The sequence below is a fragment of the Mauremys reevesii genome, linkage group 2 (genome assembly GCF_016161935.1).
Source record: "Mauremys reevesii isolate NIE-2019 linkage group 2, ASM1616193v1, whole genome shotgun sequence".
Taxonomy (NCBI): domain Eukaryota; kingdom Metazoa; phylum Chordata; order Testudines; family Geoemydidae; genus Mauremys; species Mauremys reevesii.
The window spans coordinates 63422701-63450642 of record NC_052624.1 but is presented as its reverse complement, the minus strand read 5'-3'; the positions used below and the strand labels follow the sequence as shown (position 1 = coordinate 63450642).

Here is a 27942-nt window from a genome sequence, read left to right as displayed (position 1 = left end):
AAGCTACAAAGTGCATAAATACACCTGGATAAAATTATGTAATCCAGTGTTTAGAAACATATGCAGGAAACTCTTTAAATATTATGGGGTGCATGCTTTGGAGTTAACGTATTTGAATAAAGTTTTTCTAAAAGAACAAGACCGAAATAGTAAAGACTTTTTAGAGGGACAACAATGTAAATAGATTAGACATTTTAATTTTAGTTGGCACAGTACATTACCCCATTATAAAATGGGCATAGCTAAACTGACTGCAAAAGGTTTGAGAAACGCTCGCTTTGCCAATATATTAATTTTAAATCCCCTTCCATATATAATGTAATGTGCAAAATATGTCATTTTAAAAAGTTTTGCAATCAGTTTTCTTCTCCTTTATTTGCATCTGCAAATTTTCCTCTGAAGTGGCTTATGACACGTAAAATAAGCACATTGCATTTTACTATCTCTAAGGGTAAAGGTTTACAGACAATAAATGATATTATTATTTATGAAGTCTACTTTGGTCGCTGTTTTAGTCCAACTGAGAAAATGTGCCTCGCAACAGGCTAGTGCAGCAAAGCCAAATACATGAAAGAAGGTTTATTAAAGAACGTTTATTTCGGCTGAAAGTTATTTTTTTTCAGCTGAGCAACAAAACCAAATAGCAAAGATCGTGAGCCAGCTAAAGTTATCCCAGCTTTAGGCCGACATCTTACCGCCCAGAGAAGGAATCTTCCAAAATACGATCCAGAATACACGTCTGTTCAAGACCAAGCAAACCATATTTGTAAATATGTAGAACAAATGCTTTGTGAGTGTATTATTTTTAAGACAAAAGTAGCCAGAACATTTATAGTCACCGTTCTTGGCAGAAGATGTTGCTAGGAAAATTCAGAGCTATACAATGCAATAAAAGAAAATGACTGCTGTAACCATTTATGGGGTGTAAAACGCTGCAGGGTTAAACACAAAATTTAGGGCGCTCGCAAGACGCTTACAGAGGTGCAAAAGTGCGAAAGGAAAATCTTTCAGCCTCACTTCTTCTTCGTCTTCTTTAAAGAAATCTCTGGTAAGTTTTGATGGGTTATAATTAGTAAACGGGAAATAGTTTTGTTGCACACTCATACACACAAAAAAGACCCTAATTGATCCCTGTTCCAGTGTTTTGGGATGTTCGGGACGCCCTCTGTTGTTGCAGACAGAGGAAACTTCAAAGAATCAGCATTAAGGGTGTGTAATAAATGACGGGTCTGCAAACTGTCTGGAATTCGGCTCTTAATGAGTTTACAACTGTCCAGCCACAATTAAGATTTTCTACCAAAGCCTTTTCATTTGTTTTGTCTGGCTGTTTTAGATAAAGCGGGGGTGCGGAAATAACTACCTTTTATTAGCCTTCCTCTTCTGAAATCTAAGCTCGAAGGCGAACGTTTATCTTTAATGTATTTGTGACCGGAACATCTTGTATAATTGCTACTCTTTTGCCGAGCAGATTATTGAAGTATTCTCTGTCGGAGACATAGGCTGCTAGCAAACTGAAACGTTCTTTGGATCGTTTATTATTTGCAATGTCCCAAATAGAACAGCAGATGGCAGTATTATTCCATGAAAACATTCACAAACCCGCCATGAAGCATATTGCGAGATTACTTGAAAGCTCCTAAAATGTCGACTTTATAGGAGAATAACTGGATTTGAAACAACTGATCTGATGTTAACCAAGGTCAACAGTTCTTACTCTGGGTTTATTATGAATGATGCTTCGTTGAAAAATAATACAGTTAGTATTAGGCTTGCTGTGTTGCTTACCTTAAACGCAGTCATTGAAAAGGTAAAGTTTCAGTCTCCGATTTTATCAGACGATTTATTTATTTTTAATTTTCAAAGCATTAAAGCATTTCTAATTATTTAACATAAACCGCTGACGCCTTTATACACTATTCAATTCCCTTTTCACCTTTCCTTTTTTCAAAAATATTAGACATTTTATCATTAACCCCTTAATATACAAGCAAACTATTCTGATTTCATTCAGGGCTCATGAGCGCTTTAATATTTCGGAGAAGCGGGGATTTAAAAAGTATGAACGTAATGATTCGAATGTCATTTAGCGTTCTGTGGACGGCGGTGGTGTTTTTCACAATCAAGTCCATAACGCGATTCCACAAGACTTGGGCTTTGTATGGGGAACGAACAAAGAGTCAAACTAATTCCCAAATGGAACTCTTCTTACTGAGCATACGCGTTCACTGAAGAAGCGGCAAGGTTGCAAATTTTAATTTGAAAATGATTTACTGGAAACTGAAATTCTTCAACAGCTGTCTTTGATACAGTTAAAACCCTGCTTGGGTTCCTAGCAATTTCAGCTCTGTGGGACCCATTTAATTATATTTTACAGATGCCAACCGTCTGATGAGATGTCTCTACACATTCATTCTTAAATTCTCCGTGCCTCTTATTTTTATTTCCCTCGTTAATTTTAGTATTTATCCGTTTTGGTTTTGTTTGAAAGCTAACTGCTTTCAGGGCGCAGTTTAGTGGAATTATGTTATCTGTTGTCAAATCAGTCGTGAAAACGAGAGAAAAACTAACAGAAAGAAAAATAAAGAAAGGGACCCTCTAAACATGGTCGAAAATATTAGTGTTATATCTTTCAAGTTAAAGAAAACAAAGAAAACGAACCGCACCTTAGGAGTCACCTTACTTAACTATTTTTATCTATCTGATTAATATTTACTTAAATTAAAGGCAATTTCTTGAAACCAATTCTCAGAATGAGCAAGGGATGTGAGGATTATGTTATTTTTTCCACATCACTTTAAGTATGTTAGTATTTTTAGGGCAAAATATAATTGAAATAGAACCATCGCTTTCTCGGGGTTCTAATAAGCGTATTCATATCGAATGTCTGCATATATTCGTATTTTTAAATAATTATTTGATTACTTATTTTTCTTGCGCAGTAAAATTGTACTTAAATGAACACGTGCTTATGTATTTCAAAGTAAGTAATAATTTGGCACGGTATGTCCTATTATCATATTGGATAAATTATAGTGGTAACATATTTTGAAACAACAGAGTAGTGTCCAGGGTCACAGTTACATCAAAATATTGCTTAACACACAACCGATAATCATGCAGTGTTCCCAGGTTGGGTATAACTTCTGCTCACCATTTTACCACTGTCTTTTCCATTCTGGGAAAAACTCAGAATGCAATAAGACATAGTCCGGGTCTTTATTAGTAAAAAAGAAATACATTCTAATTAAAAACAAACAAGCATAGGAGGCTATTGTGATAAGCTTGCGATTGACTTGTCCACTATTTTTTTCTTGAATGTAATAATTCACTAAAATGTAAAATTGCAATTTCATAAATATGCTAAAGCACTGCCCAGTGCAGTATAGAATGCAGCAGACTGACATGTTTTAGTGTCTATTCCAGAGGTCATATTTTAAGGAGGCTTTTGTCGAATAGATGCGGGAAAAACACTTTCCTGGAATTCCTGATGTGTCTTATTCAGTGCGAACTTGGTGTGAAATATTAATATTGTTTACAAGAGGTGACATTGGAAAGATGAAAGTGGAGTAATCAAAGGTGGCGATATCCATGTTTAATATCCTGATTACTTTTAAATATGTTTTAAGAAGCAAGACACACTTAAATGTTCTTTTTAAGGCTCCTCTATAAAATCCTGTCTTGCATTATCAATACCCAAGTCTAGACATTGGTTATGTTTGCTGTTTCTTTCTTCTTGCATCTTGGTATGTTGTCACCAGAGGAGCAATTTATTGGTCTAATGCCGTCTAATTCAGCCCCTTTGATCTTCTTAGTAGTCTTCTTGGTTGCTTCGCATTCGTTTAACTTCTTGGGCCTTTATTTCTTTCCAGAAAGTCAGTTGGGATTGGGATTCTTCGTTTTTTGTAACTAACTGTAATGCTGAGTAATATTTCTGAAACAAAATAAAGAGGAAGCTGTTTATTCAAATGTCTTTAGATTGCGAATAATAACCTGGATTGTACATGTTTATCTGTTGACAAATATCTAGATGTAGTCACAAAGTTTGCATACTCTTAACCACAAATATCTAGATGACTTCGCTTTAGTCAATTTCACTTGTTTTTCTCCTTACTCTACGTGGGACTGCTGCAATATTCGCACATAAACAGTCCTCGAGCATTCTTTTTTCCTTAGGTTTTCAAAACGTGAACTCTAGGGTCCGTGCGAAATATCGCCAAGAACAATTTTAACTGGTGAGAAGTTCTTTGTACACAGGGCATTAAACTCTATAATTTAAAGGAGAATTTCCGGGGCAATTCCATTGTGCTTCTTCCAGTTTATGATGTGCAATATAGCAGGGCAGTAAAAGCTGTCTTTACCAGGACTCCCTGTCTGAGAGAAGGAAACCCATTTTATGATCCGTTTAAAGGAAGGGTACGGTGCAGCATCCTCAATGGAAAGTCATTCTTATTGTTGGAAAGCGGAGTGTTTAGAAAATGAGGAACGTTACCCGTGATCTAAATGTAATGTTACTGTCTCCGTCTTCGGATAGTAGGTATGTACATTGAAAGGCAAAGAAGGCATCAAACAATTAGTTAAGATCTGAAGCCCTACATGTGTGAATCCAGGACTTATCGCTTTTTAAAGGTGTTCAAACGAGAGGTGTCCTCTTTTTGTTTCAAGGGAACGGGGGAAAGTGGAATTATTCGGCTATTAGACGTAATGAATCCGTCAGGAATACAGTCGTAACAATACAGATTTAGCAACGGAGAATTATAAATAAAAAACGTGATCGATATATTAATTCACCTTTGAAATCGGAAGAGATGGACTAAGTTTCACACGCAAGGTTCGGTAATGTATGCGTGTCATTATTATAAGAGCCACGGAATAGCTATGTTCTATCAGAACTGTTAGCGATCACTCGCTTCGTTCCTTGCGACATACTGGTTTGCAAAAGAGTTAAAAGCGGGTTTCTGGAGCAACCGCATCCCGATCCATCTAGCCGAAAGCGATTAGCAGAATGTAATATAGCAATATCTTAATACATCTGTTAGCAAATTAGAAACCCAATATATACTTATTTCACTACTGCAGAAAAATAATGCACGCGTGAGGAACAGAATTATTTAAACTTGTGTGTATGTGTGTGAGAGAGAGACACATGGTTTCAGTTTACTGCGGAGGCTTTTTAATGTGCAAGATGTGCTTCCCCCCAAACACTAAATATTGATCAGCTGAGCACTGTAGCTTTTATTAAATAGAAAACCCTCCAACACATATTATAATATAGTCCAATGCTATGCGATCTCCACTTGGATTAAAAAAAACAGAAAGGAGAAGAAAAAAAGACAGAAAATGAGGAGTAAACTGAGAGGCAGGGAGCAATATGTGCGCAGCCAAACCTTGTTTTTCTAAACCAATACAGCTCTAGAATAGAGAGATCTGCGTCGCACAACGTGCGGTTTAAGTTTCATAATAGAACCAAATAAATCTCTGTTTATTTTACTTACTATACTTTATAGGGATCTTACAAAATATCATCTACCATGTGGCATCCTTAATCAAAAGCCCCCTTGTCTTTAATTTGTTAGACATATATTTGATCCTCTTCCCCTTCCATTATAGGATACTGTGAGACACCCTGATCCATACCACCTGTGATGCAGGAGGAGATTGGAGGATGGGGTCATATGACTGGTCACGTGCTGGAGGCAGCTCAGTCCAAAAGAAAATGGGGTTTGGTGTAAATCTGGGGGTGTAATGTTATCATATATCACGCTACCTCGTAAAACCGACACTGAAGCCTACCGGACAACAAATCACAGGTCAAAATTATGAGTTCTTCGTATTATGTGAACGCTCTTTTTAGCAAATATACGACGGGGGCTTCTCTTTTCCAAAATGCAGAGCCTACTTCTTGCTCCTTTGCAACCAACTCTCAGAGAAGCGGCTATGGACCAGGGGCTAGTGCTTTCACCTCCTCCATGCCTGGCTTGTACAATGTGAACAGTACCATATATCAAAACCCGTTCTCTTCCGGATACAGCCTGGGCTCAGATGCCTACAACCTGCATTGTTCCTCTTTTGATCAGAACATTCCCGTCCTCTGCAATGATCTAACCAAATCCAGCTGTGAGAAAGCGGAGGAAAGCAACCTGCACAGCCAGGCTGAGGCTAATTTCCGGATATACCCCTGGATGAGGTCTTCAGGTATGGGGAATGGAGAGGGCAAAGCTATGGCAGCCAGGCAAATGTGTAGCCGAAATTACTGTCAGCACAGCCTTTATGGTTTTAATTATAGCAGAGGCGCCATTGCGTAGAAAGCCCGTGGCATTGTATGTAAATGAGTATCATAAAACTTTTTATTGCTCAATTAATGGGTTCTATCCTCGTAAATTTATTTAAGTCAATTTGCTATGGAATTTTAGTATTACGTTTATTTGTACGGTTTGATGTAGAAATATGGAGAGCTGGCTATGTACTCTGGGAGCCCACACAGGTAAGTGATCCCCACCCCCACCCTCACCCCAACAAAATGTACAAAAATCCTTTGTGGCGGAAAACGCAGAGGAAAGAGAAAAAGAGGAGCTCTAAAGAAGGGAGGCGAGACTATTTCCGAGGGGCAGGGGTGCTCTAGCTTACTGTTAGTGTGAAATGTGTCATCTGCCTTTCCTGGGGATCAGGGTCTGTATACGTGTGTAAAGGAAATAGATCTGGAAAATGTGAGCTCCGTTCTTGAGTCTAATGCAAGTATGTGTCTATAATCTGATAAAAAGACCCTGGGATCAATAAATACATGGAAGTTCCTGACCCTGCTTTTCTTTTCCTTTGTGAAACACAAAAGTCTGGAGGACGCTGGAAAAACAGAGCCGAGTATAAAGTTCATTCTTTAGGAAGTAACTGTTTTTGTCTTTAATGTTTTTTCTCCACCTTGGTAGATTTCAGAGAACTTAATTTGCCATGTTTGAGCTGGGCATGCTGTCTGAGAGAAATGCCTTTGTTAGGGGCGGGGGAATAAAGGAAGAGGATTTACTCCAGTTGCTTGGATGGCTGTTTGTAAATACCAACTTTCCATCGAACTGATTATCTTCAGGTTTCTGGCTAACTTCTCTGTCTGTTTGCCTGCTTTCAGGTCCAGATAGGAAGCGAGGTCGGCAGACATACACCCGCTACCAGACCCTGGAGCTGGAGAAAGAATTTCACTTTAACCGCTATCTGACTCGCAGGAGGAGAATAGAGATCGCCCATGCTCTGTGCCTGACTGAAAGGCAGATCAAAATCTGGTTCCAAAACAGGAGGATGAAATGGAAGAAAGAGCATAAAGAAGAGAGCTCCAGCACTCCAGCGACCAACGAGAACACGTCAGCAACAGCGTCTGTGGAGAAAGTGGAAGAAGAGGAGGAAGAAGACGAGTAAAGCTCCCATTTGATGAAGCAATCTCTAGTATTATGTATGCACGTGACAGTTGTAAAAGCTCTCTTTAAAAAAAGACTTACTGTTTTATTTTAAAAATTCTGTGCCCTTTAATGAACATCTTGAAACCGAGCATTTTCAAACGTTAAAAGGTCCCCTGATTTGTCTTCCAGTCCCCACCTCCCCGAACCTCGCACATTTCCTGTCCAACATATTTGGAATCTCTCATAAGATCACCCTAATCATTTTATTTTCGTTTGCCCAAACCTTGGTGTGTTTTGTATGGGTACATTTGCGTGAGAGAACTGCTACTTGCACATGCAGAAAAACGTTAACTTCCAGCATAACTACCTGACTCGATTAGTCCCAATCAGTTGTTAAGGGATAAGTGCATTAGGGTCACATAAAAAAACTACCTAATTTAGAATAAATAGTTCTGCACTTCCTGTTTCCTTTTATTTCAGAAGATCACAACAAACAGGCAACTTTAAACAGCAAGTGAAAAAAATCCTGTAAAAATAATGAAACAGAAACCACTACATCCTACAACAATTATTTGTACTACCTATTTTCCAGACTACCTATTTCTCGCTCCGCCTACCTATCTTCTAAACTATACTGTATTTTATTAATCAAAAGAAGATAACATACTAATGTGAATTGCAGAATGCTTTTAGAAACTTAAGTGTAGTCCTTTGAAAAGCAGGCATCAATAGCTTTGGTATATAATTTGGTATCAAAAATGCTGAATATATTTAAATTGAAAAAATAATATATTTATTCCAACGCAATTATAAATGAAAACCATATGCTGCAATATATCTTTCTTCTCAATCCTTTACTATTCCGAGTGAAGAAGAAAACACATACTAATATTGTACAAAGCGCTTTAATATCTTCTGTTGGCTTCTACCTTTTGAAGTACAGTGTTACAGGCCGTTTTGTTTTCTAAGCTCATCCTACTTAATATCGCGGAAAATGTTCTTTAAAAAGTGAATTAAGACGACCAGGTTAGCGCCTCTCAAAAATCTTTTTGTCCTGATTTCAAAATGTGTTAATATGTAATACCGTGAATTTTCCTACAATAGCAAATACTGTATATTTAAACGAAATTTTTGTCATTTATATTGTCTTTAAATCATTTGTAAGATCACGTCATAAACTGGGAAGTCTGTATTTAAATTGGTAACTTTGTAGCATGGTGTATTGTTAAGAACTCTGTATAAATCCTTCATGAAGGTTTGGCTAAAGTTTATTCATAAATTGTATGTTACAATGTGTTTCGATGTGTTCATTGTGAACATTTGGATATGCCGTGTAAGTATTGGCAGTGGAGAAAAAATGTATGTGAGCTCTCTGGAAGTGATACCGTGTTCAAATATCTCCCACGATAAATGTGTTTTATGTTACACAGGAAATAAATATGCTTGTTGACAATGAATTGTGTTTCTTTATTAGGGAACAGTTCAAAAGAAGCATAACATTTACAAGGCCAAATAAAGAAATTAGGTCAAATATATCATTTTTATCCGCAATCAAAAACAAAAATTCATAGGTGATGAATTGTTAGGAATCAGTCAATTTCTCTATCTAGATTTTTCACCTGAGTTGATTAATTAAGCAGAAATCATTCCTTAAACAAGAAGCTCTTATGTGCTCCAGTTAAATTTTTAAAGTCACAGTAGACATGAAACCTGCCTATACGCAGGCGGAAATCTGCGTTAGCGGGATAATATTTGATTATAGACGCAAACTGCAGTGCGAAAGTTTAAAATGTTGAAGATCAAGTCAGGTGTGTGTCTGCGTGTCAGTCATATTAGGGCAATAGTAAATATGTAAAATCAAGACAAATAACCTAACCGAACCGCCTATATTTAAAAATATTCTCCCATTATTCTGCCCATTATTACAACACGTAAAGCAGATACCGTATTTTAATGTGGAATTTAAAAAGATCATGCATGAAATTCTCTTTAGAGGGCAAGAAAAATATAGATATAATGATACCATCATCTGCAGAGTAGTTCCCTAGCTCTGCTGTGTTCAGTTGCTGGTAAATGCACTAATTGCAATTTTAATAAAATTAGAACAAACTCTAGGTCTTTTAAAACTCCAGGGCTGCCTCTCTGGTAAGATGGCGCCTCTCTAAGACCTGCCTCTTCTTAGTGATGAGGAAAAGGCCATAAATCCGTTGTTGTTTATGAAAATTTACAACTTTGCAATACAACTTTATGAGTTGCTCGGTTTTTCCATTGGTCGCTGTCGGTCATGTGGATGGTAACCGTGAACATGAACTTTTTTATAATTTCCCTTGCGAGAATAGAGCTGCATTCTTTTGCTCAGCTCTGTCCTGCTTCGGATCTCTCTGGCTTTCAATCCCCCATTTCATTTGTTCTTTGTAAGGCAATAGTGAACAAAGTGTATGGAGGTTCAGCATAAGCAGCCGCCTAGAACACAGATCCTGGATGGCAATTTCCAATTCCTCCGCTGGAAGGTGTGGCATATTGGATTCAAAGCACTGGAGTGGCAGATTTTCAACTTGCAACCTGGCTAATTTCCTGCTTCTTCTGGCACCAAAAGGAGGGCGATTCGTCTCCTGTGCAGCCAAAGCGACAGCTGTCAAAGTAGCAGGGGCTCCTTCGAGCCAGAACCTAAAGGTGAGAAACGTATATAACACTACCATAAGCAGGGTAACATTATTTTAATACCCATGTATACCTATATGGGACCCATCTATATATAATAGATACAGTAGACATGAATTGAAGGATTATCAGTCGAATATTTAGCTTATTTATATTTAACCAGTGTATGCAAAAATACAAGTATTTGTTATTAGCAAGGCTGAGGTGTAATTTTAATAAAGGTATGTTTAAAAGATTTGCTATCACATTCAGATTTGTATTATTATTTTAGAATTCAAATTTATAAAATCATATCGAGTTTCTTTGCCCAAGAAAATGTATTAATTTTGTTTCCCAGCATTAGCAAATTCATTTGTGTTAATTGCAACTTAGAATTTAAAAAAAAATACACTTACAATTTCAGAAAGAGACCAATCGGCATAATATCTTCTCATTCCGTAAAATTTCCACGAGAGAGAAAGGATATTTCTGTAACAGCAGAATAGAGGAAATATGTGCATAGGTTGGTTTATCAAATGAATCATTGTATACAGTATAACTGTGTCACGTCATGTGTTGATCGGAGCTTGAACAATATTACAGACATTTTTCTAAATACGTAGTTTATGGATGAATGATATCTAAGGCTCGATTTTAAGCAATCAGTCTTACATCAGATTCTGAAATGAAGCTTTTTCGATGTCAATTGAAGAAATTAAGAGGTATTGTGTCAATTTAATTATGGTTTTGAAAAAATGGAACACGGGTTGTGGGGGGGGGACGGAAACAGATCTGGACACGGATTATTTTAGTAAGGTATTGGCATCATAACGTGTTTTTCACCGAGCTGGCGTTGCTTTCTATGTTTGTGTTCTGGAAACCGCGGCATTGGTTCAGGGTTCTGCTTCTGTAATATCTTTATATTCATTACAGTAATTAAGAATGAGCTGTGAGTGCTTTAGATGTTAACATCGGTGTTGTTTGTGTTCTCCGGGCTGATAAAGAATTACATTTGCATTGCATTGCAGTATCTGCTTGGCTGCAACTGCAGTGAGTGTCGGATTATTTATGGCGGAGCGATAGACTCTCAGTGCTGCCACTGTGTGGCGGAAACCAGGCGACCCAAAGGCAGCAGCAAGTAAAAGGCTAATTGTCTGCAATCCTCTCGGAGAAATCCTAAAAATTCGGCCTACTTAGGGAAACCATTCAAACTCCACCACGCACGGACTATTTCTACAGAGCTGGGTTTTATATATATATTTTTAAAACTTTGATGTGTGTCGAATGTAAAATGTCCCAGTGTGAATTGGTTTGATGGGATAAAATTGAGGCTGCCCAGTGAGGTTACTACTAGGAGTTCAATCTAAACAATGGTTTGGATTGCAAGAACTGTTTGGATTATAGGCTATTAGTTAAAGGTTGTTTTCTATTACGCCTCTGAACATGAGAAGGATTTGTAAGTGGATTTAGATAGCATGTGAAGGAGGGAGGGTTAAACTCAAGAGGGTAACTGCTCCTGCACCTGTACTCTACCGTTGTTTGAGTTATGGAGTCTGTTGACTGAAAGAAAGAAAGAAAGAAAAAATAACCCGCGTCTTGTTAAAGTGCTAATCACGTTTTTTTCAACTGTGTGCTGACATTTTTTCATAATTTAAAGAAAATGGGAGGAGCAAGACTACTTACTTTTGTTACAGTTGCAGAAGTGCAGTGGGGAGTTTTTCAATATTCACCTTTCGAAGATAAGTGTTTATATAAAGCTGCTATTAAACCTATCTGGCTGGGAACGCTCACGGTAAAAGCTTTATGGTGGCAGGGTTTTTTATTTTATTTTATTTTATTTTATTTTATTTTATTTTTTGAATAATGAATGTAACTGAAACCATGATTGCCATGCAAATTGTTTAGCTGTTACTACAAATGCTCTAACCATAACAAATGTGTACTTTCATTTATTTTGCGGTTTAGTGCGGCGGAAGCAACTAAGAAATGTTTTATTTTGTTATGCTGAGACATTAGAGATTTTGACTTTGGCTAGAACAAGAGCCGCAGATAAAGATTCCTGGGCAAATTATTTCCCTTCCACCCCTTTAAACAAAGATAATATCAATCTGAAACCGACATAATAAAACCTAAATATTTATAAACCTCTCATTTTTTTTCGCGATGAATCCAATGCGTCTTCAAAAAAAAGACCTTCTGACCACAACTTTTTTAAAGTATGGACATTGGATTTTTGTATTAATCGAATCTTAATTTTCATGGCACGTTTCCGGTCTAGCCTCTGCTGAAAATTTTCACATTTTAAAAAATCTCATTTGTATTCGTCACCCCCCCCACACACACACACACATAGTACAAATTCTTCAGGACAGGGATTCTTTTGAGTAGTTACACATAATGTTCAGCTGTTTTCTCAATGCATATAATTTTTAGTCTACCAGATGTGTATATAACTTACAGTCGGAGAAAAGAATAGGGGGAAAAATAAAAATGGAAGGTAATCAACGTCTCAGTGTGAAAGTCCAACTGAGAACGCTAACAATACCAACTATTGTGGAGAGATGTTTTAACTCACTACTGTTTTATAGGTACCGTAATCATCCTCCGGAAATGAGACACGGAACCTTCCAACGACAACAAAACTCACGTTTCCAAAGCTAGTTTAGGTGCTATAGGAAACAGAGTTAGTACAAACTCCAGCACGTTTAAAAACCGGCTGTTCAGTCTGTTGTCATAGTCACGTATTATGAGTAAACACAGCTTGGAAGGAGTGATCTCCTTGTTATTTTTAGGAACTGCTGGAGTCGGCTGAATTAAAAGCCTTTCTGTGCATTTCATCAGCACTGCTGCTGCTTCTGCCCTGGGCCAAGAATTGTATGTCCGTCCTGGGGTAACTGCCAAGTTGAACAGTACACGTTAAGATGTTTGTTAAAACATCAGTGGGTAATTAAATGATTAGAAACAACAGCGAAACCGTTTTGCCTCTGCACACACGTTAGCGTGGCTATTTTCATTAGGTATAATTCTACCGCTATAATTTTAAAATCGTCGTTTCAGATACAACAAAATACACTTTTTGGATGTAAAGAAAACAAACACGTGTAACTTTCTCTGAACACATCTTTTCCGGGAGCTCTGGAAACCTGGTCCAACCTCTACCAGCGACTCCCTTTGAAACACGCATCTAAATAAATAAATAAATAAATAAATCTAGGAGGCCACCATTTCCTGTCCGATCCATAATCTCCACTTTCATTATCTGAGTGTTCATTAATGCACGAGATTATTTTCAATAAACAACGGAAAACACAAAGGCTGGATTCTGAACTGGGGCGAAGAAGATGCTTGGTGCTCAAGCTCGGGAGGGAAATATTCTTTGGGGGCTTTCAGTATATTTAGTTGAATAAAATTATTTTCTTTGCACAGTGTTAAGAAAACAGATATTTGTTTACAAAGTCGACCAGCTCAGATGCCATCGCTGATTCATTCCCCTTCCATGGATTTTAATTGCTCCAAAGTTTTCAGTTCTAACATCAATCATCCTCTACCTTTCATATAGGAATATAGAAAGGACCGGGGTAGTCCAAGGGGTGGGGAGCGAGGGGGAGGGGAGTTCGCTGTGTGATGATTTGCATATCTTCCAGAGTGGAGCTCCTAACTTTGGAGAGCTGCCCCTTTTTTCCCAGCTGCCACAGGGCACTGCCCCGGGGGCGCTCGCGGCTGCCGCTTAACGCATTCTTTTACGTTTTGCAGATTATTTTTTTACAGTAACACCCCCTCGCCCTTCCCCTCCCCCCAATATGTCCCACCTCCCACGTTCCCTTAGCCACGTTAAAGGTGGTGTGTGTGTGTGCGTGTTGCCATCCATCTGTCGGGTGTGCGGGCTCGGGGTTGTTTGTAACTTTGCTGGCTCGGTCGCTGCGGGTCCCAAGGGAGCGGGCTCCACGTTGCTCTCCCATTGGCCGCCGAGCCGTCAGCTGGTGCTATTTGCTGCTGTCGCTTTTGGCGCTCGGCCATCCAGAAACAAACCAGTTCGATGACTACTAATAGTTATAGCCAGATGTACTAATACACAACAAATCACAGTCCTGGAGAGGGGAGAGCAAATGAGTTCCTATTTTGTGAATCCCACTTTCCCTGGGAGCCTGCCTAATGGCCAGGACTCTTTCCTCGGGCAAATCCCCCTTTATCCAGCTGGCTATGATGCTCTGAGGCATTTCCCAGCTTCTTATGGGGCAACAAGCCTGCAGGACAAGACCTACACCTCACCTTGTTTTTATCAACAGTCCAACACGGTCATTGCTTGCAATCGGGCATCCTATGAGTATGGAGCCTCTTGTTTTTATTCTGACAAGGACATAAGTAGCGCCTCTCCCTCCGGCACTGGCAAGCAGAGGGGACACGGGGACTATCTGCACTTTTCTCCTGATCAACCATACAAATCCGACAGTGTGCAAAGCAAAATTTTAAATGAGGAAGGCAGCGACCGGAAGTACACGAGCCCTGTTTATCCCTGGATGCAGCGGATGAACTCCTGCGCTGGTAAGTCATTTGAATGCAATAAAGGGGGGGGGGGGAGAGAAGTTTCTTTGAGAAAGACTTTCAGAAAGGGCGTCCAAACTGTCGAAGAGGAATGACTCCTGCGAGGTAATGTGTAACATGAACCCTTTCCAGGTTATTCCAGCCCTGGCACATTGGCAGCCTTACAGCAGTTTAGGAACAATCTGCTCCAAACTTGGCTGACTTGGTGCAGTTCCTTAGTAATAACTGAAAAATAGGCATTCACAAATTACTAATAACCATCCCTCCTCGAAGAAACCTCTTCGCTTCTTCAGTGTCAAAGACTGATGTAGGGAACATGCCCCCTGTACTGCCTACCCCCATTTATTTGTAGGACCCTCCCAAGCCCATTAGTATACAAATATTGGTTATTGAAAGCACGCTTTCGGACAATGTGTGCACATGTACAAATCACCTCGAATTTTGTCTCACGTAAAGTGAAGTTTACACAACAGGACTGTTTGGGATGGGAGCAAATGGCACTTGTTTTGAATAAGCCCACTGCCTTGTTTACTTCAACTGTTTCGAAAAATAAAATCTCTCCTTACCTTCCCCCGGGTTATCTCTTGAAAGGTGGGATTATGATTTATATTTCTTTGAAAAGTTTAACTTTTAAAGACATTTCTTATTTTGAAGAGCCCCTTTGCATTTGAATGCACCATATTTAGGAGCAAATGCCAGGGGCTGTTCTAGGAACTTTAGTTGCTTCTATGAGCTTTAATTATGATCATAATTATAGTTCTGCTATAGTTATAGTAACTATTATAGTTGTATACATACGCACACATATTTGTATATTTCACACACGTATGTATATATAAAAGTTTTAAATATTTCTCGTTCATGGGTAAATGCGTGTCCCAATAAATATCTGTGTATCAGAATTATACCTTCAAATATGATAATGATGCTCTTCTTCATTTAGAAATGTTTAATCAAGAAAACTTCTGACAATCAGAGTAGACACCCCTTATGTGATTGCCTCTGCAAGAGGAGGCGCAATGCAACTGACCACTATTTCTTAACTTGAGATCATTGGGCCTTGTTCAATGCGACAATTTTGTCTTTACTTTTACAGGTACAGTGTATGGAACACATGGGAGACGGGGGAGGCAAACTTACACCAGATACCAAACGCTAGAGTTAGAAAAGGAATTTCATTTTAACAGATACTTAACCAGAAGACGACGGATTGAGATTGCAAACGCTCTCTGCCTTACTGAACGACAAATTAAAATATGGTTTCAAAACAGGCGAATGAAATGGAAAAAGGAAAACAAACTCATACATTCCACACAGCCCAGCAGCGAAGAAACAGAGGAAAAGTCAGGGGAGTAGAATAATGCTTAATAAAAGTTACCAGGCCTTTTCCTTTTTAGCGTTTTTTTTCTTGTGTTCCTTCTGCTACTAAAATCCTATAGGTTTTTCACAGTCTGTTAACTCCCAAAGGCTTGATTAAAATATATACATTTGCAATCAACTGTGAATTTATTTAAAAATAGAAGTATTTGATTTAGAGCTATGTAGTGTTTATGGTCACCTTTTCAAAGCCTAGATAACCTTGCTTAAAATAATTCAGAAAAAAAAACCCAGATTGTAAGTATAAATATTTTAAATTGAGCATCTATGTCTGTATGAATGTCTCTGATACGACCGTATGGCTGTAGGCAACAGAGAAGTAAGTAGATTTTTGTAATTGGAAACGTTCATATTGTGGAATGACGCCTGATTTAGAAAATCCTGGTTTGATGTCTTTACTAATCCCGAGCGTCTTGTTCTACTGTGTTGGGATTTTAGGGTCTCTAGAAAAAAAAGTTTTACACGTGTATAAGAGATTTAATTAGCACAGAGAAGGTAACGGCATTTAAAAAAATCGATTTACAAATCCTGACTATTAACTTCCATGAAAATCGAGGATGAATTGCAGGGAGATTTTAAAATGCCCAGATCTTATTCCACTAAATTGAACAAAATCTGCGCTAGTATTAAAGAAAAAACTATGCGTTGAACTTTAGAACGGGGAAAGAAAAGGTTTTGAGGCGGGCAGATTTCTGCGGCTCTTGATGTGGCGCTGATAGTAAAGAAAGCTTTCACTGAGCAACGAGGGGGTTTTAATCATGCAGTACGATTGTGCTAGTTTCAAAAAATTAAAAATCGATGGCCTGTAATGATAAATCGTGGCTCTTCTTTCTGTCTTTATTTACTTTCGAAATTCCTAGCACAGAAGACTAAATAGATAATAGATAGAAACTAGCTTCTAAAATGATTCCAAATAGTGTTCTCTTTCACTGAGTAAAATACTTGCAGTCAAAATATTTACTAATAGATACGTATATGTGTGTGTGAATGTGTGTACAGTACACACAATGACCCCTTTATTCGGAAGGAGAAGCAATTTGGGCTACCGCTCTGAATAGTCCCAAATTGCGAAAATATTAATGTCAAATGACCGCCACAACATTATATTTATCTAAAGAAAAAGACGCCGACCATAAAATTATATAGAATTTGACCCCAGTTGGAAAACTACTATACAATATTTATTTTTAATAGGTACCTGCCTTTTAAAATCGGCAGTGCAGCTTTTCTTATGCGCCTGCAAAACAGGACTGTAATTGTTGCCAGTGTGTGAGGATTTATATTTTTCAGTAGGTTTAAATAAGTATCACTCTAAAAAGAGATCGAAGTTATTTCTGTATTTAAAAATCTATAGCAGAACAGAAGAGGAAGGAATTAAAGAATAAAAGAAAGCTATTGAAAATAAAAGCAAATGTTTTTTCCCAAACTCCTGCATTATTGCTGCTTTTGTGATCTGCAGCCGATAGCCCGTTACAATTGGTACATACTAATGGAACTGTGAGAGAAATGCAATAATTTTGCTATAATGGGCTGTAACCTCGAGTCGACCCCAGCCCTGCAGACCCTGGCTGGAAGCGTGAAGATCTAACTAGTCTCCAGAGGGTGGCGCAAGAGTCCGACTGACAGTCAGAAGCTGGAAGCAGGAGCGCGCCTTGGGCGCGCGCGCCAACCCTCCAGCATCCACCCAACTCCCCCATTAGTGCACGAGTTTACCTCTAGAGGTCATCAGGCAGGATTTACGACTGGACAACAAAAGCACGTGATTTGAAGTCGTACCCCATATTTGGGTGCCTACGTAGGAGGGAACCAAGTACATGTCCCAGTCATTTCCATAATTCATCATAAATTGTGCAAGGGTGCTATAGACGCACAAAACGACCAAGAGCCACAAATCAAGCACACATATCAAAAAACAAATGAGCTCTTATTTTGTAAACTCATTTTGCGGTCGCTATCCAAATGGCCCGGACTACCAGTTACATAATTATGGAGATCATAGTTCCGTGAGCGAGCAATACAGGGATTCAGCGAGCATGCATTCCAGCAGGTACGGGTACGGCTACAATGGCATGGATCTCAGCGTTGGGCGCTCAGCTTCCAACCACTTTGGTGCCAATGAAAGATCTCGCAATTACCCAGCCACTACCACCTCTGCGTCGACAGAGCCCAGGTATAACCAACCTGCAACGTCTTCACATTCGCCTCCACCTGACCCTCTGCCCTGTACCGCCGTGGCCACTTCGCCTGTCAGCGACAGTCATCACGGGGTGAAAAACTCCATAGCTAACTCTACCAGCACTTCGTCCAATTCCAGCAGCAGCACTCACATAAGCAGAGAGGGGGTTGGCACGTCGTCTGGCACTGAGGATGACACCCCAGCAAGCAGCGACCAGGCAAGTGCCCAGAATGACCAAAGCACAGCTCAGCCTTCACAACCCCAGATCTACCCCTGGATGCGAAAACTGCACATAAGTCATGGTAAAGCGTACCCTGCTTTTCTTTAAAGAGGCTTTAATGTAAAATGCGTGGTGGCTGGGTGGATGTGAGTGTGTAGCCTGATCAGACCCCTGTGCTTGCACGGTGGGGAAAGACAGTTTCGTAGGCACGTTAAAAATGTAAATGTAGGAACTCTAACTCAACAAAGTCTGCACAACTCGGGGAGCAGAGATGTAGCTGAAGTGGGAAAATGTGAATAGTGCTTGTCACGGTGTGTAATTTATTATGAGGACTGTCCAGCGGAACAGCGTTACTAATTATATATAAAAAAAGACAGTTTAGCAAAATAGTGAGTGAGGATGGGAGTTTGCACTGGTAGGAAGTCAGAAAAAATCCTTAGGGTGAGGACCGTGGGGTATGGGAAAGCTATGTGATTGCCTTCTGCTCTGTAATTTTAAATAAAAAATACCTGCCATGCCCCTTCTCATTATGAAACAGAAATGATTTTGTTAGTTCCAAAGCATTCTAAAACTAAATTTCGTGACAGATCTGAATGTCCTTGCTTTGCTCTCCTATCTCTGAAATCCCATCTAGCCTCAGATCCACAATACATTGATCAGCTTAGCTCAGGATTCTGTTGGTTTACTTTTCTAAAAATGTATACAGAAAAGGGGGTACTTGTTGAGCATTTATCCAAAACAAAAACAGGACCAAGAATAACGGTACTACTGATGTTCTGGGCTGCTTTAGAAAATACAGGAGCAGGTCGCTGGGAGAGACTAAATCATTCACTTTTCTGTTACAGACAACATAGGGGGACCAGAAGGAAAAAGGGCTCGGACTGCTTATACCCGATATCAGACCCTGGAGCTGGAAAAAGAATTTCACTTCAATAGATACCTGACCCGCAGAAGAAGAATTGAAATAGCACATGCTCTTTGCCTCTCGGAGAGACAAATAAAGATCTGGTTCCAAAACAGGAGAATGAAATGGAAAAAGGATAATAAGCTGAAAAGCATGAGCATGGCAGCTGCAGGAGGGGCTTTTCGTCCTTAAGAATTGATCAATTAAAAAGTACTGAGCAGTATTAGTTGACCCTGCGCATAATGTCAGTACTAAGTTGACTTTCTAAAACTTCCTTGTGTTACTTCTGTGAAGAAACCTTGTTCTTGTCGCCCTAATTCATCTTTTAATCATGAGCCTGTTTCTTACCATTATATCGCGTGTATAAGTAGATCTGCTTCCCCTGCATTTCTTTGTCTTGAATGGCTTTGTCTTGAAAATTTAGATGTTTTAACTTATTTATATGAAGCGAACTGTGTTACTTGAAGTAACTGTAAAAAAGAGAGAGAATCCCCCTCCTTTAGTACAAATGTTATGTGTTGCACTCGATTTGCTTAACTGTGCATGTGTGTTTAAGTGTTAATAACTGTATAGCTCCAAGCTGTTAAAATATTTTTATTCAAACTACCTATATAATTCTCGTGTAATTAATGCTGTTGTAGAGGTGAAATGATGAAATACAACTGAACTTGTCCTACGTGTAGTGAATAGTGAATCTGTGACGAAAACTGTGATTCCAAGCAGTATGTCCTTGCTGTGCCTTTGTATGACTCTTTGCACGAACTCCTAGAAGTGGCTCTTATTAAGCGCAGCATCAGTAATGTATGTTTTTGTGAACAAAGTTACAAATATAGTCAAAGTCTGGCTGTTTGAGCAAACTGTGATCAGATTTTTTTTTGTATTTGTTTTTTAAAAAAACTGACTGGAAACAAACAGACAAAAATAAATAAATAAACTTTCTATTGTAAGTTTTCGTGATCTGATTTTGAAGCCGTACTTCCTGATTTGCTGCTTTTTTTCTTAAACGGTGCAGATTTTTGTAACATTTTACCTGGACAGGACCTTATGCTACACTTTGCAAATGATACAAGTGCAATTATCCGACACCAATCCTTTTAATTGAAAGTTTGACCATAAGTTCCTCCTTAATGGTTTCTCGTTAGGTGGAAAGCTGCATTGCAGAACCACAACCAACACTCTCTGTGGGTGAACAAACTGATAGCTGGTTGGTGATTGTTGAAAAACATGTGCTTTGTTAAAATACACTCCCAACCCTAGAGCGTGTTTACCTTGCTATATAATTACTCGTGTGGTTTAATTAAGTATATTTGCAGGACAGCCACATCAGAGATCTTTGAGTCTATAAGCAACACCCTATAGCCACCTTCCCGCTTTTCACCCTTTAAAGATATTTGTTTTTTTCTCTACAATTAGTTTTCTATAAATGTAATGTTACTTACCCCATCAGAGCTTGAATGGTTAACTCTTCTGAGCTTCTAAGAGCAACTAGAGATTTGCACATTTACTGACTGGTTACACTGATGCCTTCCCTTAAAAGTTATAAAACAGTAAACTTTATAAGCCCCAGTTCCGGCTATATGACATTTGGGTGCCAAATGAATAGGGTTTTGTCTATGAATTAGATCGTAAAATCATCCATAGCACAGACAGATAGGCTCACTGGCTATAAAAAGTCACGTGGTGCCATTAAAGTAAGTTTTATGGTTTTGGGGAGTTGACATCCAACATTATATACCACATAACATATAATCTCGCTGACGCTGGACTTCATTTGACTCTTTTGCAGGCTACGTGTGCCTCCTGGTCATTCAAATTGTCAGTTTTAGGTACAGAAGTATCCAAATCACAAGTTCTCAGTGTTCTATGAAAAATGGCTCCTTACAAGTCAAGGTAAGTTTTATGCACAAGTTCCTTAAAGTTTATTTGTACAGTGGAGAACTGGACTCTTTCTGGCTCGATCATTTCAGGACTGTCACGTTGAATTCAGAAATGCAGAGTAATCTACTAAGGATACAGGTTTCGTTGAAAAGTTTTCCCCTCTCTGATTCTAACGTTCAGCAGCTAGCTCTATATTTTAACAATCAAATCAAAGTAAACCACAATAAGCGTCTTTGGCAGAGATGGATTTTGAGGCCTAACTTTAATTACTTTGACTACTGCAGAAAATAATTACTTCCTTTGCTACATAGACTTTCCAGTTTGTTTAGCAAAGAGTAGATACTGCAGCGAATTTTTAAAAGGGAATTACATGGGTTGATATTATTTGAGAAGTGTCTTATAGAGGCATGATAACCTATAAGCGTGCCGATGTGGTAGTAATCTTTGGACTGGAAAATATTTTGCACACCAAAGCAAGCATTAAAATGGCATAGATTGAATTTTTGTGTTTAGGATTCCTCTTTACTGCTCTGTGTTATATAGATAGCTATATCTATATGACTGTGTATCCATATGTGTATACGTGGTATGTGCGGTCACTCATAGCCACTTAAAACTTTGTTATACCTTTTTCCAGAGACAGTATACATTTTGTGTATTTCCGCTGTTCTTTCTAAGGAAACACATTGACTGTAACTTGTAACGTTAATACAAGCTACTGCAGGTTACAATGCTGTAAATTATGAAATACAGACCAGGTTATAGACAATTGTAAATAACCCCGTCTCTATATAGCTACAGATATTATTGGCTAGCAATTGTGAGGTAGGCCCCAGCTGCGTGTTTACTTCAACATTCTTTTTATTTAAGTAGACTATTCTCACCAGAGTGCGATTACTCAGCAGTAAACTTTATGGCCGGATTTAACTTTAGTCTTTGAATTTTCAGGGCTCAATGAAAGGGCGAAAGAAACTTTCACTTTCTCTCCGTCTCTCTCCTTCATTGTAGAACAAGAGCCAGATCCAGAAAATCCTTACTCACAAGATCATTGTTAGGTGAGTAGTCTCACTGAACCCATTAGGACTATTGGGGTGATGACTACTCAGTTGAGTAAAGGTTTGAAGGATTAGGCCCACAGAATGTAAATACAAATTTTGGCATCTATCTATCTATCTATCTATCTATCTATCTATCTAAGGTTTGATCATTTTGGAGTACACCAGACGCAACAGAGTTCTTTAAAGCTCCAGTGCAATGATGTTGTTTTTCCTGACATGTCATAAATTCGAGATTAAAGAAGATCGGGGTTGTTTGTCACTAGATGATTTCTGGCTTTATTTTGTTAGATTCCTTTCTCTTTGAGTATTGTTAATTTCCGTAATATAGGATAGCTGAAACTATTATAAAAATGGCAGAAAGGTGTTAGAGTTCAGAGAATTATGAAGATTATTATTTGCACCTTTATAACATAATACCTCCGCGAGGTCTAAGAATTAAATAGAAAATTCATTCTACCTTTGTTTAATTTTTTTTTTCAAATAATCAAGAGTATATACATTGATAAAACACTATCATATATTCAAGGTTAACCCCTCGAGCTACTCCAAAAGATATGGTAGGTTTACAAACTTTTAATATTTTGAGTTAATTCCCAACATAAGATAAAAAGTTTTAGATACTTTTGTGTTTTAGTATCTTTCTATGAACACTAGATAATGACATTTGCTTATTATTCCTATAATAAAATGGAAAAGAGGTAGACTTTAAAAGTGCATTCTTTATTGCACTTTATAGCCAAAGTATAAACTAGAATAATCCCCATAACAAACAGTTATGGCAGTTTCATGGTACACAAATATAACAGATTCAATATTAGGAATACAGCAAAGTTATATTTGATAGGAATACATTTAATTATATGTCATAATACCCGGGCAGCGTTTAATGGCAAAAATCATACATAGGCTAGTTTCAAAGTTTTGACTTACTTCATATATTGGTGGTTTTCTGAAGAAAAAGCCCTTATTTCTGCTATTTCATAGATGAAAACTAAAGATACGCGTTTGAATATCTCAATTTCTTAGCTACATTGTGAGAACTGGATATTCACCATAAGGCAAATGCACTTAAAGTCTTTTTAAGGGACCTTAATGTCATCTGAGGTTGTGAATTGTCAGTGAAGGAAGTAAATAATTTGCTACCAACATGAAATTCTTTGAATTTTAGCTTCTCAAGCATGCTATATTTAAGATACAGTGTGGACATGTTTGGGTATTGTGAAAATATCCCAATATTTACAGATACATTCAATAAGGAACTACGAGACTCACTCTTGAGACACAAAATAAAGTTGATTGAAAAATTACTACAACTTTAAAGTATTTCTAGTCTTGAATCACCCTCTCAAAGTTATGACAGCTTGAATCCTCTTAAAACAGAAATGCGTTAAGATTTTATAATCCACACTGGAACGGAAAACTCAGATACCTTCAAAAGGCAAAACTTTTAAAACCTTTCACAGATCCTAACTGTCTTCTGAGGGGAAGTGGCTGGTTCCTTCATAGAGAATGATAATTTGGAATCAAGATTTAGTTCTTTTCCGTGCATATTATTTTTCTACGGTATTTTTGGACTCAGTGCACCTGAGTTTATTTTCCTGAAATCATCGCAAGTGGTGGTCTACTTGGTATTAAAATACAATTTACTAACTCCTTTGAAAAAATACGTTAGTGTAGTGTGGCGTGTCTCAGCATAAGGCCAATTAAAGTTTAGGCAACCCGTTTGTGCGTATACCTAGTAATTTGTAAGTCTTGACTTTCACTAAACTATAATATGTCTTGTGAAAGGCAAGTAATTTTAGGTTAGTAGATTTGTCTGAGCCCTACACACGTACTAATTATTAAACATAGCGAAATTACTATTCTCCCATTTCCTTACATTTAGTAAGGGTGTATCTGTAGAAGGGTGAGAATACAAATGTTTTCTGTCTGCTCTGTGGGAAATTGACTGTAACAGATTCACATGGGCTGATCATGATTTTCGATTTCAAATCGTACGTACTGGAGGAATGTATTTTCCCGTCTCAGCTAATACAGATATAATAAATTAAATACATAAATAAATAAACCTTCTGACCAAGATAAGAAATCTCTTCCGCCCTTATTTTTTCTCTCTTTTAGGCTTCAGATAGACACAATTTAGTGTTTGAGTTTTTATGAATAGTACAAAGATATGACTCCTACAGTAGCCTGCTTATATTTGAAAGCATTCTCCTTTATAAATGAAAGCATCTTCACTAATATTTCTGAGGAAAACAAACACTCGTGTACCATCTTAGTCATATGTATATATAGCTGCATATGTACACCATACCACATAAGACATACAGAATGTGCAAGATTTGCAAAGGTTTCCCTTTACAGTGCACATACGGAATCTGTCCTATATCCAAAAAATGTCTTTTCAATAATAATGTTTGTTATGAAGGTTATTGGGTAATTATTGCAATTTTGTGAAACAGCCCTTGCTTGAGGTGAAGTCTGTCTCTGGATAACAAATGGCAGCCCTTGCAGTTCACTGCCAGGTTAAGTAAATGCAGAAAAGATAAATCTGCACACCCTAGGAATCACCAGCAGAGCTCGCTTTAGACCAAGTTCACAGTCAACTCGTTTGCCTAGACAAGGCTTCACAAACAATTAGAGTTTCTTTATTTTTAAATAAAGGCGAAATGACAAAGTACTTAGCAACATATAGCTCCATCTTCCCCCCAGTGCTATACGGTACATTCTTTCCGACTCCACGTCCAGAACTTACCAGACTTTCACCTGCAATTGTAACCATATAGCGTCTTTCAGTTAATCTAGTCCCTCCAACGCTGGCGAATGAGTTTGCAAACTGATTTAACAGCACTTTACAATGGTGAGAGATTTTTTTAAATCCAGTTTTCTCAAATCAAACAACAACAAAAACCTAACAATAATAACCACACACACAACCCCCCCCCCACACACACACACTTAAAAAGCAGGGTGGAAAACAGCAGAACCATTGAAACAAACAGTCCAAGTCTCTTGCTCCTAAAAGAAGCTGCATAGCTTTTGTATATCTTTGTGGTTAGGGCGTTACAACTGCAGGTCAAAAAGTTGAGGGTCAAAAGTTTACGTTTTGCACCACTCTTAGTCATCCGCCCAGACAGAGTTTGATGTCAATGTTATAGTCGAGATCTTGACTATCAGCACAAAAGATAAAATAGCTTTGAGTTAAGCGTGTATCACAGTATGGACTCCAGGTGAACTCTAGTGGTTGAATGACCTCAATTACCGAGGAAAGGATAGAAAATTCCTCTTTTCAAGAGTAATACATGTTGTATTTCATCTTGACTTATCAGCCACCTTTCAGTCTGAATATCTGTGGCTCAGATGCACCAGGTAAACATGCATGTTACTCCAGAACACCAAAACGCGTTCATAGTTGTATTCTTCAATACCATGGTCAGGTAACAAAATGTTTCACACTCCTTAATAAAATAACCTCCCTAAGAGGCTTCATGTAAAGACTTTTCACTTTCCAAACAGTCAGGAAGATAAGACATGAACAGCTCTATTAACACGTGTATCGATCCTAACAGCCTCTTGTTTTTACTATAATTTCTGTAGTGAGCACTAAACTGTACTTAATAAAGACATATTGTAGGTAATACTTTCAGGTTATATTTTTAGTCCGAAGGTGAAAATCTAAAATACAGAATTCCGGGGCGATTTGTGATACCAACAGAGATTATTCTGCAAAAACAAACAAACCTGACTGCTCTATACAGTTCCACAATTTCAGGGCTATCAAAGCTTTCTGGAATTACTCTCAGACATAAATTGATAGTTAAACAAGTATCAGGGTATTTTTAAGCTGAATTTTTTTGGGTAAAGAACACTTTCCAAGTTGTTGAGAATTGTTCTTGTCTTTAAGACTGTGACAGTCTTGGAGATTTAGCTCTTAAGTTAAGTATGTTAATAAAAAGCAACACACAGTATTACACAAAGAAATTGGGAAGGTAATTATAAACCAAATATACAGTGTAGCACATAAATACAGGTCGAAATGATATTGAAGCAGTGCTTTGTTTAAGAGGGAAGGTTTATCCAAAATATTCAGATGTAAAAGGTCTGGGGGATGGGAGGGGGGGATTATAATGAGGAAGTCAGTTGGGAAAAAGTACCTCATCTATATCCATGTTTAGCTGAATTAAGAACAAACAGGCATGGATTATACGATATTCCTAGTTATTTGGATACAAATTAATTATTTGTCAGTAATACTGGTGGATCATTGCAGAAAGCAGGAGTTGTTGAAAATAAATTGTGAGCTGTTTGATTTCAAATCATTGAGAGATATTATTGGAGATTATGCCTACATCGCTTGTATATGACAGCAGTGAGGAAATATATAAATATCATTACACACCGCGTATACATTGTTCATCAAATACTGATGCTGCCAACTTGTAATAAGATAGTCAGACTGCATATTTTGGGTTAAAAAGAACGTTTCCCTCACTTGAGATATTATAGATTACTTTATACTGTTAGATCATTTGTTTGTTGAGAAAAGGGAAGTCTTGGTAGTAACCTGAAATATATAACCATTATATATATTGTTAAGGAGTGCTAGGCAGATTGTTTCCAAGAATAACAAGTCTTTGATACTCCCTGGCCGAAAAGCTGTTAGTATAACTAAATTACACAAAATGAGGGAACTGAAATCTAGTTTCTTACTTACCAAAATAATTATTTTGATGCAAATCCATGTATTCAACACAGTTTGAAATAAAAATATCAATGAGAATATTTTCAGAGCTCAACTGCAACTTCAATAAATATTGACTTATCTCAATTATTGTTTAAATGATTCCTTTTTAAAAAGGGAAACAGAGCAGTTATTAATTTGAGATGAACGATTCCTTGCCTTTGTACGTTCATTCTTTGAATGCAGCACACACTGGTCTGTGGTGTAGAATGTCTGGTCAAAAGACCATTCATTTAAAATTCTAACACAAATCACATTTTGTGTGTGTTTATTTAACCATGCCGGTATAGAGCAAGCAAATCACTCCAAACATCCAGTTGTTAGAACATATACAGTGCCAGTGAAGTACTCGCTTTATAAAATAATGAACTTGGGGGCCAAAATTCAACCATTGCCCCAATCTTGACTATTTAAAGCAACCGTTTAGAATGTTAGTTCATAGCTAACAAATGTTAAACTGAGTAACTGTCTTGAGGGCTTTATGATTCCCAAAGAAGAAAGGAGAGATACAGTCGATACATTCCATAACGTTTACATTTTCCCGCTATTTTTTCTTAATTTTCCCTTAGAAGTAGTGACCTGGGCAAAGCACCCTGCTATCTAAAAGACACTGTTATAGACCTTTTAGAAAAACTAAGTCCAAGGCCGAGGTGAACTTCAGGTCACCGCGTCTAACAAATATGAAAATGTCGGCTGGTGAAGGGCACGCCTTGTTGTTTAACAAAGACTGTCAATGTGTAAGATTAATAAGAAACAAAAATGCACACGGTGTCACTTTTCGGTCACTTTGAAACTTGGAACAGGGTTGCATTCAAGAGGGAAAGCTGGGGCTAAATATATTCAAAATGGTTCAAATCAGATTCAAACCAGGCTGCTCGCGAGTCTCTTTCTGTCCACCCTCTCTGGTGCATGCACACGTTAAAAAGTGAAATTGAATTATTATTTTTTAATTCTTTGGTTGTAAAACTATTTTATCCGCACGCATGGAAGTCAGCAGATGTGCTTGTATGTTTCACAAGAACTCTTT

The 27942-nt window shown here is 37.9% G+C and overlaps 4 protein-coding genes across 4 annotated transcripts in view; all 4 read left to right on the top strand.

Annotated features, from left to right (window-relative positions):
- The first annotated feature begins 2162 nt into the window (after positions 1-2162).
- Positions 2163-8833, top strand: HOXA7 (homeobox A7). Its single transcript, XM_039527725.1, has 3 exons — positions 2163-2241; positions 5608-6192; positions 7115-8833. Exons 2-3 carry the CDS (start codon positions 5817-5819, stop codon positions 7396-7398), a joined length of 660 nt encoding a protein of 219 aa, XP_039383659.1. The 5' UTR covers positions 2163-2241; positions 5608-5816; the 3' UTR covers positions 7399-8833.
- Positions 8834-9953: 1120 nt separating this feature from the next.
- Positions 9954-27942, top strand: part of HOXA3 (homeobox A3) — a 43354-nt gene continuing 25365 nt past the window's right edge. The window contains exons 1-2 of the mRNA XM_039522266.1: positions 9954-10052; positions 21025-21128. The gene's annotated coding sequence lies outside the window, so the exon portion shown is untranslated. The remainder of the gene's footprint in view (positions 10053-21024; positions 21129-27942) is intronic.
- On the top strand, positions 13717-17329 carry HOXA6 (homeobox A6). The gene is made up of 2 exons (XM_039522271.1): positions 13717-14561; positions 15658-17329. Exons 1-2 carry the CDS (start codon positions 14126-14128, stop codon positions 15915-15917), a joined length of 696 nt encoding a protein of 231 aa, XP_039378205.1. The 5' UTR covers positions 13717-14125; the 3' UTR covers positions 15918-17329.
- On the top strand, positions 17470-20147 carry HOXA5 (homeobox A5). The gene is made up of 2 exons (XM_039522270.1): positions 17470-18416; positions 19180-20147. The coding sequence occupies exons 1-2, from the start codon at positions 17855-17857 to the stop codon at positions 19428-19430; spliced, it is 813 nt and encodes a 270-aa protein (XP_039378204.1). The 5' UTR covers positions 17470-17854; the 3' UTR covers positions 19431-20147.